The following is a 20,946-nucleotide window of genomic DNA, read 5'->3' on the forward strand; positions in this document are numbered from 1 at the left end:
ATAGGGTGCTAACCACATCTGTGTTCCCAGTGGTGAAGGTTAATATCCAAAACATACATACCCTATTGCATAAATATTTCATACTCATTAGAAAATAATTGGCTGAGCTAACAGAGCTTAAGTAAAAAAAGGTGAACATTAAAAAGGTGCAATGTTTTCACACAACTTTAGTCATTCCAACACAATTTCAACATTACAAATTTTAAGCTTGTTCATAAACTTTGCTTTAGACAAGAAAAATAAGATACGTAAATCAACTTCATGAACATTTTCAACAACAAAAAAAAATCATTCATAAACAGTTTGAACAGTCATTAAATGAAAGTTTCTGTGCAATGCTCTGCTGAAAAAGAGGACTGAAATAATATCACGCCTCTACAATTACCCAAAATGTGACAGCATTACAGTAATGCCCCTTATATGCAAAACAATTTTACATCGCATTCCAGAAAATATGGCAAGGCCCAAAAAAAATCAAGTATCAAGATTGAGATCAATTGTTATCAGAAAAAAAAGGGATTCTAATGTAATATTTGAATTAAGACTAACATCAGTGTGTTCTCTACAATAAAAACTACTAACACAATACTTTGTGTTGAAAACATATTAATTGATTGTAGCAATGCGGTTTTTAGGTATAGGTTTAATCAGACTGGATTATTTTATTGGCTCTCTGATTACTGTAGTCCTGTGAAGAATATGATAACATAAAGTTTTATTAGGTTCCAGGAAGTCTTTGACTGTCTCATAACATGTTAATACTTGTTGTGCCATTCACACTGGCCCACACTTACTTCCTCAATGTCCAAGTTTTTTCTGGATTTGTAAATAAATTCTCCAATCGCCACAAAAACTGAGAGAACAAGTCCTGCAGCCAACACTATAAAGATTCCTCCTATGTTCTCTACACCCAGAGCACTGGCCTCTTTGCTGTCCTCCTCGGGACATCCGTTCCCTCTCCACCATTTCTCTTTCATCATATGCAGCTTTCCTTCTTCTTGAAGCTGCAGGATGGCAATGGTGACCTTGTCTCTGTACGGGGAGCCTGGAGAAAAACAGAGCAGAATTATACCGAATAATGCTTTACAAAATATTTGTGGACAAAAACGCATTTATGGGGCCCTTTACAATTCGTGAACTTTTTTTGCATTTTTGCATGTTCAAAACCCAACTTTGTTTATGTAATAAACCCACAAAACACTCTGCACAGAACCTTGTCTTAAAAGCTGATTCCTATTGGTAGATTGCACTCAAAGGAAAATGAGGAATGGTCTCAATATGTATATTAGAAAAGCTAATGAAATATTTTGTAGAGCTAGCCTTTGCTTGATTAAAATTCCCCTGCTGAATAAAAGCATCCACACAAACTAATGCTGCCCTCATGGTGCTGGAACGTGGTTGTTGTGACCATGGGATTTTATTTGGGCCTTTTGAGGTCACTTTTTAGATTTTTCTATGTAAACAACTCTTTACAATGTCTGCTTTTTTACTTCGAAATAATGCAAAATTATAACATCCGAATATAATTCTTTGAATATTATGATGATTTGACAAAACTATAAAAAGAAAAGCAAATGTTAAAGTCATAGCATCATGTCAGTATTTTTTTTTCTCTCATAGGAGCTATTCTACGATCTTACCAATTGGAGTGCCCACGCCATAGCCCTTAGAATCTATCAAGCCTCCAATCTGTGTAAGGTTGCAGTTGCGCTGGCTGATATATTCGATGCTGGTAGACTCCATGAGAAGAGCGTAGTCAGTGGTGAGGACCCGCTGAATCCCCTCCCGGTTGTTTTTCACCAAAGCTGTGTTTTTTCGGCTGCTCATAAATGCCCACATTTTCTCATAGGTTGAAATCTTTGATTTCTGTTAAACCAAAAGGAAAAACCAGTCATGCACAGGTGAGCAACCATTTTATATTCCTTTTTTATGATGATGAGATGCTGAACTTTGCTTTCAGCAATAAACAACTCAGCCTTGTACTGTAGACACATCTATCACAACAGGTTTAAGCAAGCAAAACAAGATTACCTTGAAAAAGGTCATGGTAGACCCATCTCTTACAGCACCGTACTCTATCTTGGTTTGCTTGGCCAAATCATCTGCTGAGTCAATCGGGGAATCCATTCTCTCCACAGTAAGAAAAGCAGCCAGATTGGCAGTGTATGAGGAAATTATGATCAGTGTAAAGAACCACCATATTCCTCCTACTATCCTCGTTGAAAGGGCCTTTGGCATCAATTCGGACCCTGTAAGGTATTGAGATATATTAGAACATTCATTCCAAAGTAGAATTATGATAATATCTGTTTTCCTGATCTGTAAATAAAAACATTAGGGTTCCCCAAACTCTTTGGCACACCTTGTAAACATCAATAGAAAGCCTTGTGAAATTTAAACAAAGGTACAGAAACAGGACAAATTTAGATTAACCAATTAATCTGATATATATATTTCTGGACGTTAGTAAGAAGCCAGAGTACCCAGAGTTACCCTCCCCTGGGAAACATGTGCACTCTATGCAGAAAGAATCCAACTGTCCCAGAAAGTGCCTTATAATGCCCCCACTACGCAACCAACTACTGTACTCTCATAACAGATTCGATTATTTAAGGAATTTTTAACATAAACATTTTAAAAGTAGTTGTAGCATACCTTGCTGCATAAGTGCTCCAACTCCAAACCAGACACTGTTGATTAGAGTAAAGTTGTTTTCAACCACATCCGAGTCTGGATTACAGGGATGAGGATTATACCATTCATACGGAGTGAACCTGAAGGTTGTGATTGAAAACAGAATTTAATATCACCAAGGACATTTAGATTTTATTTTATTTTTATTTTCAATCCTCCGTTTGTTTAATGCATTGCTATGTCACAAGATAATATTGATTTTTTTAAGTTAGTTAACATTTACCAGCTATTAATAAATTACCAATAGTTTCTTTTCAGTCCTGTATGAGATTACCTGGCAATGACAAACAGCACACAGCTGACTCCAAGGCATGCCAGCAATACATACATCCAGATATCAGGAGACAGTGGGTTCAGAAAGGAAAACACTCCTGGATTTGTGCCGTTAGGTTTGTGGTATAGGATGCTAATTCCTAAGGTCATGAAGGGCTTGGAGAAGTCTATCACCTTTTCCCTGACGTACGTGATGGTAAGAGGGGCTACAGCAAGGTCAGCCACCTGAGATCAAATGAAAACCTCACATTCAGCTTATGTCAAAGACTTGTTTTTTTATTTCTGTAGGAAAAGGGAATCACAGAGGAATACTCACGTGATCGATAAGTTCTCGAACCATGCCGTTCCACTCCCCCTTGTCATTCTGTGCTCCGTATTTTCCGTCTGAAACCAGTTTTACTTCATAGGAGAAGCCCAAAATGTTGGAGAGCTCTTTGAGGAGGTCAAGGCAATAACCCTCAAAGCGGTCATTCCCATATAGAGGCTTGTCTGATTTTTTATACATGACATAAGGGTTTTCCTGGTAAAGAACGTAAGTTGCACTAATTTACTTTGAAATTTCCAAATGCTTACAGCTTATCAGTGTTTTCCTTTTCCTACCAGAATAGTAGTGACAATGAGGGTCCTGTTGGCCATTGAATCTGTGACATTTGTAGAAGAGTCCTTGCTGGTTTCTGTTAAATTAAGGCCCATCTGGGAGTTCCAGACACCAATCTATATGAAAGATGAAACGAAAAATAAAACATTAAATATCCACAGCAAGTGTGTAGATCTATGACTAAATCGACATTCAGGGAAAACAAAGCAGAAGGGAGCAGAAACAGATACAATCCTAGTCAGAACTTCAAACACATATCTTCATTATGCATTTTAATTTGGGGTAATTCATACTTAATATAACTGTTTTCATTTTTGAAGGAATTGTCAAAAAATATAAAACTCTGATGTTTTGAAACCCACTGTTTGTTAATAGGGATTTTATTAAAAGCATATGGTCAAAATTGTCCTTTGCTGCAGAAAAACAAACAGTGGACTGTTAAGACTTCCTGACTTATAACCCATTGGAAATTTGTGGACAATTCTTAAAAACTGGATCCATGGCAGGAAACCATGAACTGAATGAAAATAAATATATGAAACAATAGAAGTACGCCAGAAAATGTTTGATTTTTACTAAAAGCAAATGTGTTAGATGCAGTGAGTCAGCAAATATCTGGTCCTGTTTGCATCATGAATAATAACTACATTCAACACTTTTACTGTACTAAATACTTGTATTTTTAAAATCATTACAGCTTTTTGTTAATAAAAAAATAGCCCACCCTTAAAAGGTGACAGTTCAAATTACCATTGTTAATTTGACATCCAGTCAAATGAAGAATGATTGTAAAATTCTGACCAGGACTGGCGTTGATAGCAATAAAGAGATAACACCAGGAGGAGAAGGAAAGTTTGGAGATTATAATACAAACTGAAAGATATAGGTAAGGAAACAGAACACTGCAGCTAAAAATGATGCCGCCAGTGCAGAAATGGTCAACATTTCTTCCCAGCAGTTCCTAAACCTTTATAATGAAAGAGAGAAAACATCACAGAAAGCGATAGGGTAAGCTCTACATATCATTAATAATTGAATCTGCCTTGGCAGCTAAAATACAGACCTTTTTCCACACTTTATTTAGGCGGCTGCCCGTCATTGACTTGCAAAAACAATAAAGAGAAAATCATTTAATTACAGAGCCCTTAACTTCAGACAAAAACAAGAATGAATGGAGGGAAACTATCTTCCCCTGATAAATCTTTTATTTAGTTACATTTTATTTTTCACTTTTAATTATTTATACTTCCCTTGAAGTCTGTTGGTGTGATAATCGCAGCGTGGACAATAAACTCTAAATTGCCCTTTAGGTCAAATGAAGGGTTGGCAGTCAGATAAGTCTACGTATTTACAGTATTGTGTGAAAAATATTTTATAAATTTCTTAATTTGAATTGTAAGCTATCATTAATGTTTTCATTAAAACTTTACTGACGACTCAGTTAGACTAATTTACCACAAAAGCTTCATGTCAGTTTTTGCTGCCAGGGGTGGCACAGCCAGTTACTAATTGTAAGAGTTTAATTCATTTTCCCATTACGGCAGATTGGTTTAGAAAGTAATTTGCCATTATAAATAGAAATTGCTTTTCAAAGGTAACTGATGTTATCTTTGTCTGCAATTAAAATGTGTTTGATGATTTAAAAAAATTCCTTTTGACATACAAAATCAATGAATTTTATCTGGAACCCAACAGATATTTTCTGATAGTATATATCGTGCTTTCTCTTTCAGAAAATGTTAGTTACAGCAGTTGGCCTGTAGCTTCATGCAGTTAAGTTAATGTCAACTCTTTTCCAAACTCTTTTCTGCAGTGTAGATATAGGTCAGAGAGTTCACCTTCTCCAAACCATCCTCCTTTAGGCTGATCACATCCAAATCAAATTCTTTGCGCAGGCCATCTGTCTTGTTGATGGCAATTTGTCCCGTCAAACCGTCCCATTGTGTCTGTGGACAAAGAGAGGACAAAAAATCTAAATGGTTTAACAGTTGGTTTTTTTTGTTGTTGTTTTTTTTTTTTTTTTTTCATTTTTTAGTCTATAACTATTGCGATAGGAAAAAAGCATGAATTCAAGTGTTTTAATAGCGTGGGCAGCACTGCTAAGAGATGATAAAGATATATTTGTCTGTACTAAAAGGAGATGGGGTCAGTTTCGTTTGTCCATATGGCATTTCTGCATATTATAAAAAGAGTCTAATAGGTCAAATGTACCCATGTAAATTATATCAGAAAGCCTTCTTTTGACACGTTTCGGCCTGTTTTTGGATATAAAAGATCAGACGATGTTCAGCCAAAATTCAAAAGCTAAACATATCCATTCACTTCCAGGAAATATCTGCAATACAATCTCAGAAATTTATTTTAGTGAAGCTGCTCTGTAGCCTTCTTCATTTTCTCCCATATCTACTTCTGTAATTAAGCTTTATATTATATCCTGCACAATCAGACATTTGTCTTAACCAGATTATTGTACGTGCTGTGCTGATAGAGACATACACAAGCTCCGAAACAGAATTAAACGTGGAGCATTTAGTTTTTAAACTATTCAGCTTTGGAATAAACTCTCTAAACACATGAGCTGTGCATAAACTGATAAATATTCCTGTTTTCTGCATGTTTCTCAAGAAGGCCTAAGCTGATCTTATCCATTCATCTTATCCAAGCATGTCTTAGCTATGCAGTTTTTTTTTCTTTTTTAGAGACTAGATTTTTTTTTCTTGTTGCTACAAATAGTTATTGTTTCATTAAAAATTAGAGAAACCCGATAAAAAGAAATACATGTATTCTTTGGGATGCACTTTATATCAGCATTAAAATCATGATGGATGGATGGACGGAATTAACTCACGTCTTTGAGCAGGTTCATGAAGCGTGATCCGAAGCGCCAAGGTTTGTGTCTGTGGCACTGCAAAGAGCTGACGGTGAGCTGCGAGGTGCGTTGTGAGGCAGCAGCCACCATGTAAACTGCATCATACATCAGAGCTGCCTCGGTCTGGAAGAGAGACATGGCCAACACCATAATCCATCCCCGAGATCACAAATCGCATGTTGTGCACTTATCACATCAGGATTGTTGATATATTTGCAGAGCCTCATGTGGTTCTTCAAATCAAATGTAATCACACACAAAAAACACAATCACTCAGTGAGCACAGCTTGGTGAGCAATGCTTAGACAGAAAGAGTCATCAGAGACCTCCACACTGCTGCCTCCACTGCAGTAAATGCATAAAATTAAGTTATGCTTAATCAAAAGTCATTTTTCCCTAAAACATTATTTATTTTAGCTACAGATAATATCCTTCTTGCATTTGCCAAAACTGACTTTTTCTTTATTTGAAAAAATAACTTTAAACTGTTTTGAAAACAACATAGGGACCACTTTTCCTCATCCTGCATCATTCGATCTCTATTCTCCCATTCTGCAAAATTTAGAGTTTAATCACTAACATTATGCTCTCTCTGCTTTTTCTCATAGTAGCCTCATCTGGCTTTTTCCTGTTTGGCTGTGACACCATCCCGGAGAGAAATATCAGCAGTCCTGCTACCATCATCACCTTTGTTTATAGATGTTGGAACTTAGCCTGTTTTTCAGTGTAGTCCTGTTTCTCTGACTGTGACTAACTGTAGGTGCTCATTTCATCCTCTGACATGGGAGCTGGCTCTGAGCTCATCTACCCCTCTGTGTGTTTCCTGGATGGGGCCGCCTGTGTTGGTGGTTTACAGTTGCCTTTTGTATCTGTTTCTTTCTGTATGTCTGCTTCTGTCTCCTTGAACCCCAGTCGGCCTCTGTAAATGGCCGTTCTGAGCCTGCCTTGCTGGAGGTTTCTTCCTGTTGAAAAGGAGTTTTTTTTTCTCTCCACTGTCGCTACAAGCATGCTTGGTGTGAGGGATTCCCTTCAAGTCAATGAGTCGATGCAACCAGCTGGTTTTCCTTAGATAGAAACTTTGAACCAATCTGACTGTGTGATCTGGTTGAATTGTCTCTGTAAAGTGTTCTGAATAGGCGTTATATAAACAAATTGAATGAATTGAATATATGCCTTCTCTTCCATGCCGCAACCCCCCACCCCCAACCCCCAGGCATAATTAACTTCTGGGCCAATGCCCCCTTTGTAAATTAACAGAGAATGCTGCATGTTATTTATGAAATGTTTTTCTGTCTTTGGTACTTATGTTTTGATTGCCATATTTGATTAGCGGATATCGACTAACTTGTTTTCAAAACTTTATTGTATTTACACTCAACAAACTGTTGAACACAACATAACAAAATATATGATTTCAGTGTGAGTGTAGTTGGAGGGCAGGTTGGAGGGCAGGTGTTGATGTTTGTCAGCACTGTACACATGATTGGCCACTGGTAGACAGTTATAGGGCACAAGCAAAAGCTTCATGCCGTCCAGTGTGTAAGAAGCTGCCATAGACTTCAGACAGAATCACTGTTATCTTGTCCTGTCCACTGACCAAACTATGGATACAAACAAATTACACATAACTGTATGTTATTGAAGTTATTTCTGCACTCTTTAATGACAATAGTTAGACTGATAGATTCTAAGTTCTATAAGGTGGGCACAGTTCTACATGATTGGTTGATTTTCTGGCACAGATCTGGCTTTTCAGGATAATCCAACAATTTTCAAAAGAATTGAGCTCAGGACTTTGAGAAGCTCCTGGATGAGGTTGCGGCCATGATTTTTACTTGCGTTTGGTCATTGACTCTTCAGCAATCCCTCATTAACTCAAATCAACTCAACTCAAATTCAGTTCAAAAGTACATTGTTGATCCCACAGGCCAATGAAATATTTTTGTATCTTATAGATATTTCTAGGTGTTTTTTTATGTTAGGAGATGTAGGAGATGTCAAGAGATGTAGATAGGAAGGATCTGTCCTACAACAGATCTGGCAGAATCAAAATCAGAAAATGTTTCTGCAAGCACGCCTTTAGAGAACTACAGTCTGCTCTAACCCTTATCTTAGACAGTTTCACTGTTGTATCTCTAGACCAGTTTAATGTCTACTGTGCAGGTGAAAAATAAGATCATTTTACTCCTCCACCAGTTCGTCTTTAGCTCTTGATGCAAAAAGTTTTGAACTTTTGATTTCCTAAAAGTACTTTCACACTGAGCCACTGTTCTTTGTACACAGTCAGAGACAAAGTCTTTTTACACACACCAACAGCACAGTATTTCATGTATTTCTAAGGGTGAATCTGCCTTAGATATTTTGCTGAATAGATTTAAATGCACAGGAGAAATTACTTTCAGTGATGCTTGCTTTGTCTACTGTAGGTCAGAGGTAACCAATTAAAAATCAGCGGGGTCCGAATAAAGAAAATCAACAACCAGTGAAGATTAAAGTTTGTTACTTTAAACAACATTTAACACAGAAATAAAATGAGGTGTTTATACATCCATGTTAAACATCGACTTTTTAATTAAATAAATAAAAAAAAATTAATTTTTCCATTTCAAAATCTAAAGTGTTTTTTGAAGTAGAGAACAATAATCGTTCATTTTGGTATAAGGACAATTTCCTGATTCACATCTTTTATAAAACACCTCAACTGACCATTTGTTTGCTTTTTATTTCTTTTTATGGCTTACTGAGAGAAGTGGGCTTTAGGCTAACCTGCAAGGTTTTAAACCTGGGTCGGATTGGCAACAAAAGCCATTCTCAAGCACATATCAAGGTGCTCCTTTGCGAGCCTTGATCAATATTTATTTATTTATGGTGGGGAATCCTGCTTCACAGCAGCAGGTTGAGCCAAACATAGTCAAAATGTGCAGAGTCATCTCTGAGCACGTCATTGCACTTTTCTGTCACCAGTTCACAGCACTTCTTCCAGGAGGCTACACTTTCTTTCACGTTTTCTCATCATCTTTACCCACCGCCCGGCTTGCCACAGCTTTGCCTGCTGTGTCTAAAAGTAGCTAGCAGCAACAGCCCTGACTGACACAGCTCATTGGCTAATATGCATCATGTGTAGCCTGCTCCCAGAGGGCTTTACCATACAAACAGGAGAAGTGGCGCAAGTGAAGTTACACACTGCGGTCGGACAACATGCAGTAATTCATAAATATTCTAAATCAGGTTGGGTCTGGATTAGCCAGTAGGTGGGTCCGGAACTGCGGTCCACTAATCCGTGACCTCTGGTGTAGGCAACAGTGGATTTGATAAAGTAGGTGTATCTGTGCCTTAAAGTCTAGCTTCATTGCAATAATCAAACTGCACAGGGTCCTGATACTTATTTGCTTACTGAGCTGGGCCACCATCTGGATGCTGCCTTGTCATAGCTCAGTCTTTTAAGCTACTTCTTCACTTGCCTTCTTAAAACAAAGGAGTGAGAGGAGAGGCAAAGGAAACACCAGCATCTCCTGATTTGGCTGAAGACAAAAATGTACAGGCAATAGGGTCCATGGCTGAGGTAGAATATAAAATATCTTGAGCTATGAGGATTCTTTCTTTCTTGTTTAGCGGTTCCTTCAGGTCACAGGTAAAGCAGGGTTTGTTATTGAGGGAACTTCTCTCTGCTCTGTCTGTCATGATCTTGGTGCTGATGATTGGCCTAATTACTCATCTCATTCTGACACCATGCTCGACACATTTGAAACAGTTTAATATGGCAGCATCTGCTGGATAGCTACCAGAACGGGTATACCAATGTCAACATTATTTTACGGCTGAACTCGTTTGATCCATAATAATAGTATTGATAATGATAATGTAAATAAATAATAAAAGAAACTGATATCTGACCTGTGAAATTACAACATGATAAACAATTCCTCTGATGCATAACAACTATGCAACTGTGTGGTCCTATCAGTACGATTCAGAATTCTGATTGTTCCTGGTCTCAAAGTTATGCATACATTTGTTTGGCATGTTATGAAATACATCTGGCATTTGGCATGTTATGTATACATCTGTTGGGTTAACATGCATGCCTCTCAACTGACAAATTTAGAGTTCGAATCCCACCTGGTTCCTCTATTTCATATCCATTTTTTTTGTGTGGCTAATTTAGGTTAATTAGGACACTTCTCGGCCTGTGCGGCATAATATTTGACTGTGCTGCACCTACAACTGTATAAATACGTCAATAAATGATCCCTTAAATAGTACTAATGGGGATGTAGTCCAGCAGCATTGTCTAAATTAAACACATATTACTGCATTTATTAAACTCTTTTTGGTCTTTGTTATACCTTGGAATCTGTCCAATTTGTTTGCCAAAGATCTAATGATTGGCAATTATGATAAAAAGAAATAGTGATTTTAATGCCGTCCTTTTTTTTTTTTTTTTTACTATTTTCTCCTCCTCTGTAGCCACAACACCTCATTTATTTTACTCATCTAGAACTTTAGGTTTGATTTAACAGCATCCTTACACAGCCTCATCTAAAAGACTATCAGTCAATTTAATAGCAGCATTACCAGCACATATCTTGCTGATGGTGACAAAAACGTACAGTTTCTCTGCAACTTGCTAAATGCATTGAACTACATACAGTATGTGTAGGAGGTCTATGAATATATTTCAATTTGTGTGTATAATTTTGACTCTGGCTGGATTACTGAATCCCCATTTAATTCAAACGTATTCATACCATTTGTGTTTTGAAAAATGAAAAACACTGTATTGGTCACTATTATTCAATGCTAGACAATATAAACCATTTAATACATATGAGAATAATAGTTAATATTACATCCATATCTATGAGCTTAGGTACATTTCTGTGAGTCATATTTAACTCACTGTCATCATTCCCTCCATCATTCCAGTCTCAACTTTGGAGGGAGCCTGCAGTCGCTCCATGGCCCACCTCTCCAGCACTGAAGCCACTTTAGGATTGTCCACATTGAGCAGTCTGAATCCAGTCATGTTGACTCCACTGTAGCGGTAGGGTTCCAGGTCAAGGGCAAACAAGTCCTGTGAATTTTAACAACCAGATCAAAGATACAGAATAAATGTGGTACAAATTCGGAAATAAACCTTTGAGTAAGCCGTTAGCCACACTGAATTATGTCAAGAGCAAGTAAACATTCAGCAATTCCCAAACATCTTTGCCTGGAAAGGGATTCAGTTAAAATCATTCCTTAACGTTAAAATAATATAGAAGTAGAAAAGCACTTGGAGAGCACAGACCTCTACCAAGCAGCTCTTTCTGCGCCAAACTGTGACTTACACCTATAGCTAAAACTCGCAGAAGATCTGGATCATTGCCAAATATGAATTATATAAATGATGTCCTTTTGCATGAGGCACACCTGTTGTAAAAAAAATCCCATAAAATCCGTTCAGAAGTTTTAATTTGATCCTGCTAACACACCAACAACATTCCCTTTCCTTGTGTCATTGTGTTCAGTAAAAGACCTCCAGACTTATTGAGTCCGATGCTGAGGTTGACAGTTGTCAATGCTGCCACCCTATGGTTTAGTGGAGAATTGCTTGTTCCGCAAAATTTCCTATCTCACAATGTGAGAGAATCTTTAAAAAAAAACTGTATCCAGGTTATAATCTGGATTATTAAAATTTAATGAATTGTTCCTTGGCATAAGGGACATGATACAAATTTATTTAGTCCGTACACTTTTCAAGTTATCCTGTACACAAACAGACAATTATCCTGTAAACAGACAGACAGACACATTTTGTCTTACCAATGTGGTGAAAAAGTAGTGATAATATTCAGTCATCATCCCCATAGACATGATCTAAGCAGAAAAGGAAAAAAAAAGGTATTCAGTTTTCCCTTCAGATGGACTTTTTAAAGGTATGCAGTGTGAATGAAGGTTTAGTTTGTTTTACTTTTTAGAACAAGTCCAAAAACACAATTTTGGGGAGGCATTAATTTACTTTGATTTTCTCATTTTCTGCTATTTGTATAGTTGGTATTAAAGTGGGTCACGGTGAATAAATGTCACAATTTGCTTTTGTCTCTAATTAATCTGTGCAGTGTCTCTTTCTTGATTGGGTAAAGGAAATAGGATTTCTGCAGGCAATAGAATTGGTCTTATCCTGCTCAGAGTCAATGTTAAACCCAAAGCACTGCAGAAAACAACATCAGCAAGCTTCTCTAATATTTAAACCTTCCAAGGAAAAGTTGTTTAGATATGTTGTTGGTGTATAAAATCTGTCCATTCTATAAAATATCTTTACCTGTTTTAAAACGTCAGCTGATGTTTGGTAAGAGCAGTCAAATATAACAAAGAACTCCTTCCCCTTCTTCATCTCTTTCAGCAGGGGACGGGCATCCTTGCTGCCTAATGGAAGCTGCCGGATCTTGATTTTGATGGTGTATCTGGATGGAGCTTTGATCAACTCTTGCAAACGAATCAGACCTTTAATTTAAACAGAAGAGCTTTATTATTGCACATAGCAGAAACCAAACCAAGCAGTACATAATAATTATCTATCCCGATTTTACCTGATACACCTGCATAAAGTACTACATTATTTTGAATTGGAAAGTTTGAGTTTTTACATCCTTTTTACTCATAAAAACCTGAACAAATTAGGAAGGTATTTGTATTCATGCAATCTTTGGGGGTTGCAACTTAACTCAGCCTTAAACATCTAGAAAAATATATGTTTTTTTCCTCTTTGCAAATTGTTTCATGCTCTGTCAGATTGGAGAGCACCAGTGAACATTTATCTGTAAGTCTCTAGCATAAGCAGGAGGGCCACTGATTCTTAAACAGATTTAGGTTTTGATAATGACTGGGCTATTCTAATAGGAACTTCTTCACCCATGTGGAAAAGGACAATGAGACCTGAAGGGGCATGACTGGGGAAAATGGACCCCAGCTCTGAACCGGAGTTGTGTTTCATTTCTGGACTTCGATGCAAGCCATGGATTGTCCATAATGAACAGCATGTTCAGGCATAAGGATGTCCATCGGTGCACTAGGCACCAGGATACCCAAGGCCAGAGGTTGATGACTGACTTTGTAGTCATATCTTATGACCTTCTGCCATATAGCTTGGATATTCGGATGAAGAAAGGGGCAAATCTGTTGACTGATCACTGTATGTTGGTGAGCTGGATACGAGGCAGAAGCTGGATAAACTTGATAGGTCCAAGCGAGTATTGAGGGTCTATTGAGAATGTCTGGTCGAGCCTTTACTTAGGGGGTATTGAACTCCTCTGGGAGAGCTTCTCCCAGATTGCAGAGGAGGCTGGGGACATGGAGTCTAAGTGAACCATGTTATTTGCCTTAATTGTCAATACATCTGCCCATAGTTGTGGCCGTAAGGTCTGGGATGCCTGTTGCCACAACAATCCTCAAACTCAGTTGTGGACACAAGCAGTAATGGATGCTGGCAAGCTTAAGAGGGAGTTTTACCAAGTCTCATTGGCTTGTGAGGCTCTTGAGGCAGCAAAGCACGTAAGTGAGGCCAAGTGTCCTAATGCCTTGGTGGTCTCAAAGGCACAAAGTCGGGCGGAGAGGGGGAAGTTTTTGGAGACCATGGAAAGAGACTGTAGTTTTTCCTCAAAGAAACTCTGACAAACATTCAGGCACCTCCGGATTGGGAAGCTTTGCTTTGCTAACAATGTTCTCAGTGGGAGTAGGAAGCTGCTGACCCTGAACGAGGTCTTCCTCTGATGGTAGAAGGAATACTTTGAGGATCTCCTTAATCAGGCTGACTCACTTTCCATTGTGGAAGAAGAGATGGAGTGCTCTGAGCAAGATTTGTTCATCATCCAGGCTGAAGTAATTTAGGAGGTCAAAAAACTTCACACTGGCAAGGCTTCCGGGGAACATGAGATTTGTACCGGACTAGAGTCCTGCACAGGTCGAGTTTTACCAACCCGCACCCGCCCGGACCCGTTCGGATGACTACCGAACCCGACCCGTCACCCGCAGATATCTTCAATTCAAATCCGAACCCGAACCCGACCCGACCCGTTGATATTTAACCCTCAACCCGACCCGTTAACACATCAAGTAATAGGCTATAGTACGCTGCGCTGCAGAACAGCGCCATTAACGTTGCAGCAGATGTGTATGCACTGACTGTGGCCTTTTTGGAGGGAAGCCCACACTAAAAAAATATCCGCCTGACCCGTTTATTTTTATTTATGTATTTTTCACCTGCAAAAGAGCATTTTAGCAGGTGACCCGTCGGGGACCCGCGGGTACCCGACCCGTTGCAGGACTCTACCGTAGACCCCTAGATGTTGTGGCAGACAAACCTCCTCAACATGGAGGTCAGGAACAGTCTCCTCCTGACAGGGGTGGTGGTTCCCCTGCATAAAAATGAGGACTAGAGTGTGTGTTCTAACTATACTGGGATCACACTTCTCAGCCTCCCCGGGAAGGTCTATGCCAGGGAGCTGGAGAGGAGATTCCTGTTGATTGTCGAACCTTGGCTTCAGGAGAAGCAGTGTGATTTTTGCTTCAGCCCTGGTACACTGGAGCTGTTCTACACCCTCTGCAGGGTGCTTTAGAGTGCTTAAGAAATCACCCAACTGGTCCTTATGTTTTTTTTAGACCTAGAGAAGGCATTTAACTGTGTCCCACAGCTGTGCCCTGTGGAGGGAATTCCAGGTGTATGAAGACGGGACCGCTTAACTAGACCATCCGTGTTCTGTACAGGTGGAGCTGGAATTTGGTCAGCATTAAGACTGATCTGTTCACTTTTCATGTTGGACTCCGGCAGGGCTGCCCTCTGTTACTGATTATATTCATTACATTTTAGGATAGGTTTTCTAGGTGCAGCCAAGGGCCGGAGGTGATCTGATAAGGGGATAAGTGGATTTTGTCTCTGCTGTTTGTAGATGACATGGTTATGCTGGCTCCCTCATGCCAAAATCTACACCAAGGACTTAGGCGTTTTGCAGCTGAGTGGAAAAAGGTTTGTTTAGAAAAGGTTTCTGGCAGTGGTCCTCCCTCCTTTCAGAAAGGTGGAGATAGCACTCCTGCTGTTGGGTTTTTGCCCTCTTACAGCCTCTTACATGTCTCCTGGTATACTGGCCAGTCTCCTGGTAGCACCTCAAACCTCTGGACACTATGTTGACAGACACAGCATACCTTCTTGCCACAGCTTGCATTGATGTACCATCCTAGATGAGCTGCACTACCTGAGCCAATTGTGTGGGTTGTAGAGTCTGTCTCATGCTACCATAAGTGTGAAAACACCACCACCAAAAGTGACCGAAACATCAGCCAGAAAGCATAGGTACTGAGAACTGGTCTGTGGTCCCCACCTACGGAACCACTAGTTTATGGAGTGTGTCTTGCTAATTGCCTATAATTTCCACTTATTATCTATTCCATTTCCATGTGAAATTGATTGTCAATTAGTGTTGGTTTCTACAAGGGCAGTTTGATTTCATAGAAGTTTGATTAAAATTAGGTTTTATGTGTTGGTTAAGTGTTTTCTGTATTTTTTGAGCTGTGTATATTTACAGTGCAATTTCACTCCTCTGCCACCGTATGTTTTTTTTAAATATTTAATCTTTTATTTACTAGCACTTTTTCTGTCTGATTTTAATCTGGTTTTTCACTCACCACTGTTGTAACTGTTATGTAGCTTGGACGTTTTGTAAGTGAATTGCTATTTCTCAAATCATATACAGGACAACCCAACACCATTACTTTAAAATCTGATGATATACTGTGTATTTTAATCCCCCCACTCCACTCCCCACCCTTTTTTCTTTTCTCAAACGAATATATTAGCATGGGTCCTAGTTTTCAACTGCTTTGAGTCTGATTGAAGTGGCCTTTGAATGATCGGATCATCAAGAAGCAGCTAAATGACCCAAAGGCCTGCAAGGCCCGCAACAGCAACCAGATCAGGCAGAAATTAGGAATTGTTTGGATCAATTATTTTAACACTTTCTATCTTTCATTGATATTTTAGTAAAAGATCCAATTGATGTTGAAGTGGATGAATTTAAATGACAACCCATCAGTAGTTAAAGATGCTGAAGTTTTCATTGAGAAGGTATTTAAATGCTAATAATAATAAATTAAGAGAAGGTACTACTTGGTGATCTCAACCCCTAGATGATGTGATAAAAAAAGCCATTTGGGAAATTCTTTTTAGGAAAAAGAATATTTTAAGGTCACAATATTCATATTGATGGATATTGGATGGACTTGTTAATAAATTGCAACTGTTCCAAAAATAAATTTTTTGGATAAGTCAGTCTTTGTGTTAAAGTTAGTAGCCTGTTAGTTTCAAATTTTTTTTTTATTTCAATACATTTTTGTTGTGTATCAGGTAAAGAACTTGCACACAATGGAAACTGTATGAACAGATGGAATTAAATGTTGGATCTTTTTTATGATTGCGCAAAAATATATGTCTAGCTACTGAAGTGGGTTGTAAGCATTTTAAAAAATGTAAAGCTTTTTAATATAGTCTGTAACTTGATTGAGTAAGTTAACAAGTAGCCCACCACCATACAAATGCTGCAGGTGTTGTAGCAACTTTTTATAAACAAATAACTGCCAATTTTGATTTATTGTTTCATTTATCTGAACTGCCTTGATTAAGTTTTCTCTGTGAACAGTTTTGCATTTTATCAAAATAGAACCTCAAATTTTCTGTTGTGTTATTGGGATTTTGTTGGCAAACAAAAGGAATACATAATTGTAAAGATAGTTCTAATTGGCATCTTGCATGTGATCCTAATGCTCTTCTTGCCTTTCCTATCAGTTTAGGTTGGCAGGTATGTCGTGGTATAGCCCTAAAATGGTACCATGCCTTTTCTTTCACAGTTTAGTATTTAGAAATGTTGTTGTTGCAATTTAACTAACTATGAAAAGGTACAAGGGGTACATGTTTTCTTGATAAGTTACATAAATCCTTTCACTCAGGAGTTTATTTTATCATTTACAGCTCCGCACTTTTAGATTCCTGCCTAAGTCTAACACTAATCTTGTGTGCTGTTTTGGTAAATCTAACTTTCACTCACCAGTTGCATCCTCGTAGACTACAGTGACAGCTTTCCACTTGTAGAACTGCACTATGTCCAACACGGCTCTGCTTATAGAGGTATATTCAGGGTGGAGGTTAATGTAGAAGCTGTCCTTGTTGTCCACTGAGGGGTGTTTCCAGCGAGTCTGGATGTGAGGGACTTCCAGTGCATTACAGATAGACTGAACTGCGCTGACAGATGAGCTGTGAGATGGACCAAACACAGCCCCAACTCCCAGTGCCAACTGGTCACATGCTAGATGAATGAATGGAAAAAAACATCTGACAATCAAGCTTACTATTCATGTGTGTTTTATACTATCAAAAGGTTTAGAAATGAATGAAGGTCCTTACCTCTCCTGGAGGCTTCAAAACTGTCGAATAGGTTTATTCTCTGGATGTCGTAGGTCAGCGTGGTGTTTGGCATTAAGGTCCGGTTCCTGTTTATGTTGGTTACAGCAAATTTAAAGGCTAGTTCTTCAACGCTTATAGGCTCATTTTCAAGGGTCTCGAAGATGCCCCCTATAAGAAATAAAATGTGGATTCAGAATCTTATCATAAAGACTTCATAATCTAATCATTGTTAACAAAAACATATAATAAGTACCATTTCGATTGCTCTTTTGCTTGGTTTTTAACTGAATTTTTACAGTTAATGGTTCAGTTTGGTGTGTATGTTTGCCATATATTCTGTACTAAGGGACCTGCATGAGATAACTGGATTTAGTTTCATTCAGCACAGAGCTTGACCCTATCTGGCTTGAGCTTATTTACCTAACCTGATTTTCACAAACTGACACAATGGCTTTAACAAACGTGTAGGAGGGTTGGATGAGGTCAACATGACAAACATGATTTTAATCGCAGTCTAGTGAAAGAAATGAAACATCTTGAATTCTAACATTTCAGTCAGTATAACAAAGCAAGGATTTTGAAGTTTGGAATCTCCTTCAGTGTCTTTTCAATCGGTTTTACATTAAAAAAAAGAATCTACAGATAATTAGATGAATAAAGAAACAAATAAAGTAAAACATTTATTTAGTAGTTCAAATGGAAAATTAATTGTTACATTATACAACCTCAAATAGTCACAAAGCACTGTATCATACATTTGAACAGCCTTGAAAGTGATCTACTTGCTGTATGTCTGGTACAACTGTGCTTTAAATGTTGTGTTCCCAAATTAAGTGCTTTAATATTTTACAGCAGTCTAGAAAAGCAGTGAAATTAGATGATTTTCATCTTGGCAGACACTCACTGGTGATTAGCAGGTTAAAGATAATCTAACATCTACGGTACGTTTCCCTTTTGCACCTGTAACATTGCAAGGCTTCCTCAATTGGAAGAGCTGAAGTATCTTGGAGGTTTGTTCACAAGTAAAGGGAGAATGAAGCGGGAGATCAGCAGATTGGTGTAATGAGGAAGCTGCACGGCACCATTGTGATGGAGAGAGAGCTTAGCTGAATGGTGAAGCTCTCGATTTACCGGTCAGTCTATGTTCCTTCCTGCCCTATCCTATGATTATTAAATAGGGTTCATGACCAAATCACGAGATTCTGAAAAGAAGTAACTGAAACAAGCTTCCTCTGCAGTGTGGCCGGTCTGAGCTCCTTAATCCAGTCTTTGAGGGAGAAGCTTGAAGTAGAGTCTTCACTTCTTCATATTGAGAGGTTTCAGCTAAGCTTTAGGATCTGCTTCAGTTTCCCCCTGGATGCCTCCCTTGGGAAGTATTCCAGGTACATCCCACTAAAAGGAGGCCCAGGAGATGACCTAGGATACTCTGGAGAGACTACGTCTCTTGGCTGTCCTTGGAACACCTCTGGCTTCCCCCAAAGAAGGGAAGCCTACGTGTCTTTTCTGAGACTGCTGACCTTTGACCTGGTTCTTAATAAAGCAAAAAAACTCCAAGGCAATGAGAGGTATAATACTTTTTTCTTAGGAATAAGAAAGCACCACTAAACAATTTCTAATCAAAGAAAAGCTCTAAGTTTGCAGCAATAACAACACTCATATGGAACAGCTAAGTATGTAAGCTATGTTTTTTTTTTATGGAAGCATATTAACTGTACAAACTCCTAGCTCCAAATGGAGACTTTGGGAGATAACAGGAAAGCTAAACATATAACTAAAATGTTTCTCTGTTTTATCCTTTCGAGCTTTAAACCCCTGCCTGTCATGGCAGATACTGGATTTAGTCATGTTGGCAGCATTGTGGGAATGTCAAACCCATGGTCAGGATGCACGTTCTCACTCGAGTATGCAAACGGTGACTTCTGTTAATATGCAAATCAAATATGCAAAGTAAAAAACTTTGAATCAAAAATTTCCGATACTGCTGATTAGAGTACAATTTTTATACATATAATACTTTTTTATTTTAAATAAACATATTTGATAAACTATCCAAAACTAACTATCCAAATCTTAATCCAGCCTGCTGCCCCAGAAACATGGCTGCCCTTCCACAGCTGGCAGTATAGACATACACAACTCGAGCCAGCCATTGGTACTACACAAAAAAGTGTAGAATAAAGCTCATAGAAAAACATTGGGATTAAGTCCAGGAAAATGCTGGTTTGTTATTGCTTCTTGAAAGTAAGTGTTTTAAAAGATAAAAACCTATAAACGAGAGTCTGTGAAAAGACACCATATGTGAATGCATCTTACTATATTAGAATGTAATGTAAAATTACATCTAAAAAAATAATATGGATTCATCAAATGCAGAGTGTTACATTTCACTTGTTTATGGTGTGGACACCTAAAACACCTAAAAACCCAACATTACAGTTTTTTTTTTATATTCAAAAAGAGTTTAACAGAGAAACAATATGTTACAGCCTACGCAATAATAGGAAAATCAGTTTTTCAAAGTAAACTATAAAAATTTAAAGTTGAATAAAGGGAAAAAAAGACTTTATACCAACATCCTTTAGGAGGATTGTGAGGCAAAGCCCACAAAAGAGTTAGGATGAAGATTCTCAGGGTGTGAACTGCAGCTCTAGCATATGCTTTAAGAGCAAGCAAACACAAACCTTTCTCTGTGTTAGCTTCTCCTGGGCCAAAGGCAATATCAGAAGAAGTGTATTTTGCATTTACTTTAATAGAAATATCCCAGAGTCTAATGAAAATTGCTAGATTAGAATACTTTAATGTGCTTGCAAACAGTCCGGTATCCAAGTTTTGTTAAATCTATTGTCATGTCTCCCCAGTCTATGGTGTTTTTGGGGATTATGTCATCTGCTGGTGTTGGTTCATTATATTTAATAAAGTCCAAAGTCAGGCACAGCCATTTAACTCTTATCAAATGTAAGAGCATTTGAGTACCTCCATCACCACTCCAAGCCCCACCCCCTACCTTTCAGCATTGTAACAACTCTGTATGGAAAATCCTTTGTAGTGAGCTAACTATATACATATATTATATCTATATAT

The 20,946-nt window shown here is 38.2% G+C and overlaps 1 protein-coding gene across 2 annotated transcripts in view; it reads right to left on the reverse strand.

Annotated features, from left to right (window-relative positions):
• Positions 1-230: 230 nt before the first annotated feature.
• The window catches only part of LOC107095563 (glutamate receptor ionotropic, kainate 1), a 27,189-nt gene continuing 6,473 nt past the window's right edge, over positions 231-20,946 (reverse strand). The window contains exons 2-16 of one of the 2 annotated variants that reach the window (XM_015391700.1): positions 17,866-18,033; positions 17,510-17,767; positions 12,739-12,920; positions 12,240-12,293; positions 11,335-11,508; positions 6,414-6,557; positions 5,404-5,511; positions 4,629-4,667; positions 3,568-3,681; positions 3,284-3,487; positions 2,969-3,192; positions 2,656-2,774; positions 2,032-2,249; positions 1,641-1,866; positions 231-1,045 (exon numbers count right to left, since the gene is read on the reverse strand). In XM_015391700.1, coding sequence (XP_015247186.1) covers positions 756-1,045; positions 1,641-1,866; positions 2,032-2,249; positions 2,656-2,774; positions 2,969-3,192; positions 3,284-3,487; positions 3,568-3,681; positions 4,629-4,667; positions 5,404-5,511; positions 6,414-6,557; positions 11,335-11,508; positions 12,240-12,293; positions 12,739-12,920; positions 17,510-17,767; positions 17,866-18,033 — 2,522 coding nt within the window. In that variant the 3' untranslated portion in view covers positions 231-755. The remainder of the gene's footprint in view (positions 1,046-1,640; positions 1,867-2,031; positions 2,250-2,655; positions 2,775-2,968; positions 3,193-3,283; positions 3,488-3,567; positions 3,682-4,628; positions 4,668-5,403; positions 5,512-6,413; positions 6,558-11,334; positions 11,509-12,239; positions 12,294-12,738; positions 12,921-17,509; positions 17,768-17,865; positions 18,034-20,946) is intronic. The other variant, XM_015391699.1, reaches the window with a different exon arrangement.

Source organism: Cyprinodon variegatus, unplaced genomic scaffold, assembly GCF_000732505.1.
Source record: "Cyprinodon variegatus isolate N-32 unplaced genomic scaffold, C_variegatus-1.0 Scaffold557, whole genome shotgun sequence".
NCBI lineage: Eukaryota > Metazoa > Chordata > Actinopteri > Cyprinodontiformes > Cyprinodontidae > Cyprinodon > Cyprinodon variegatus.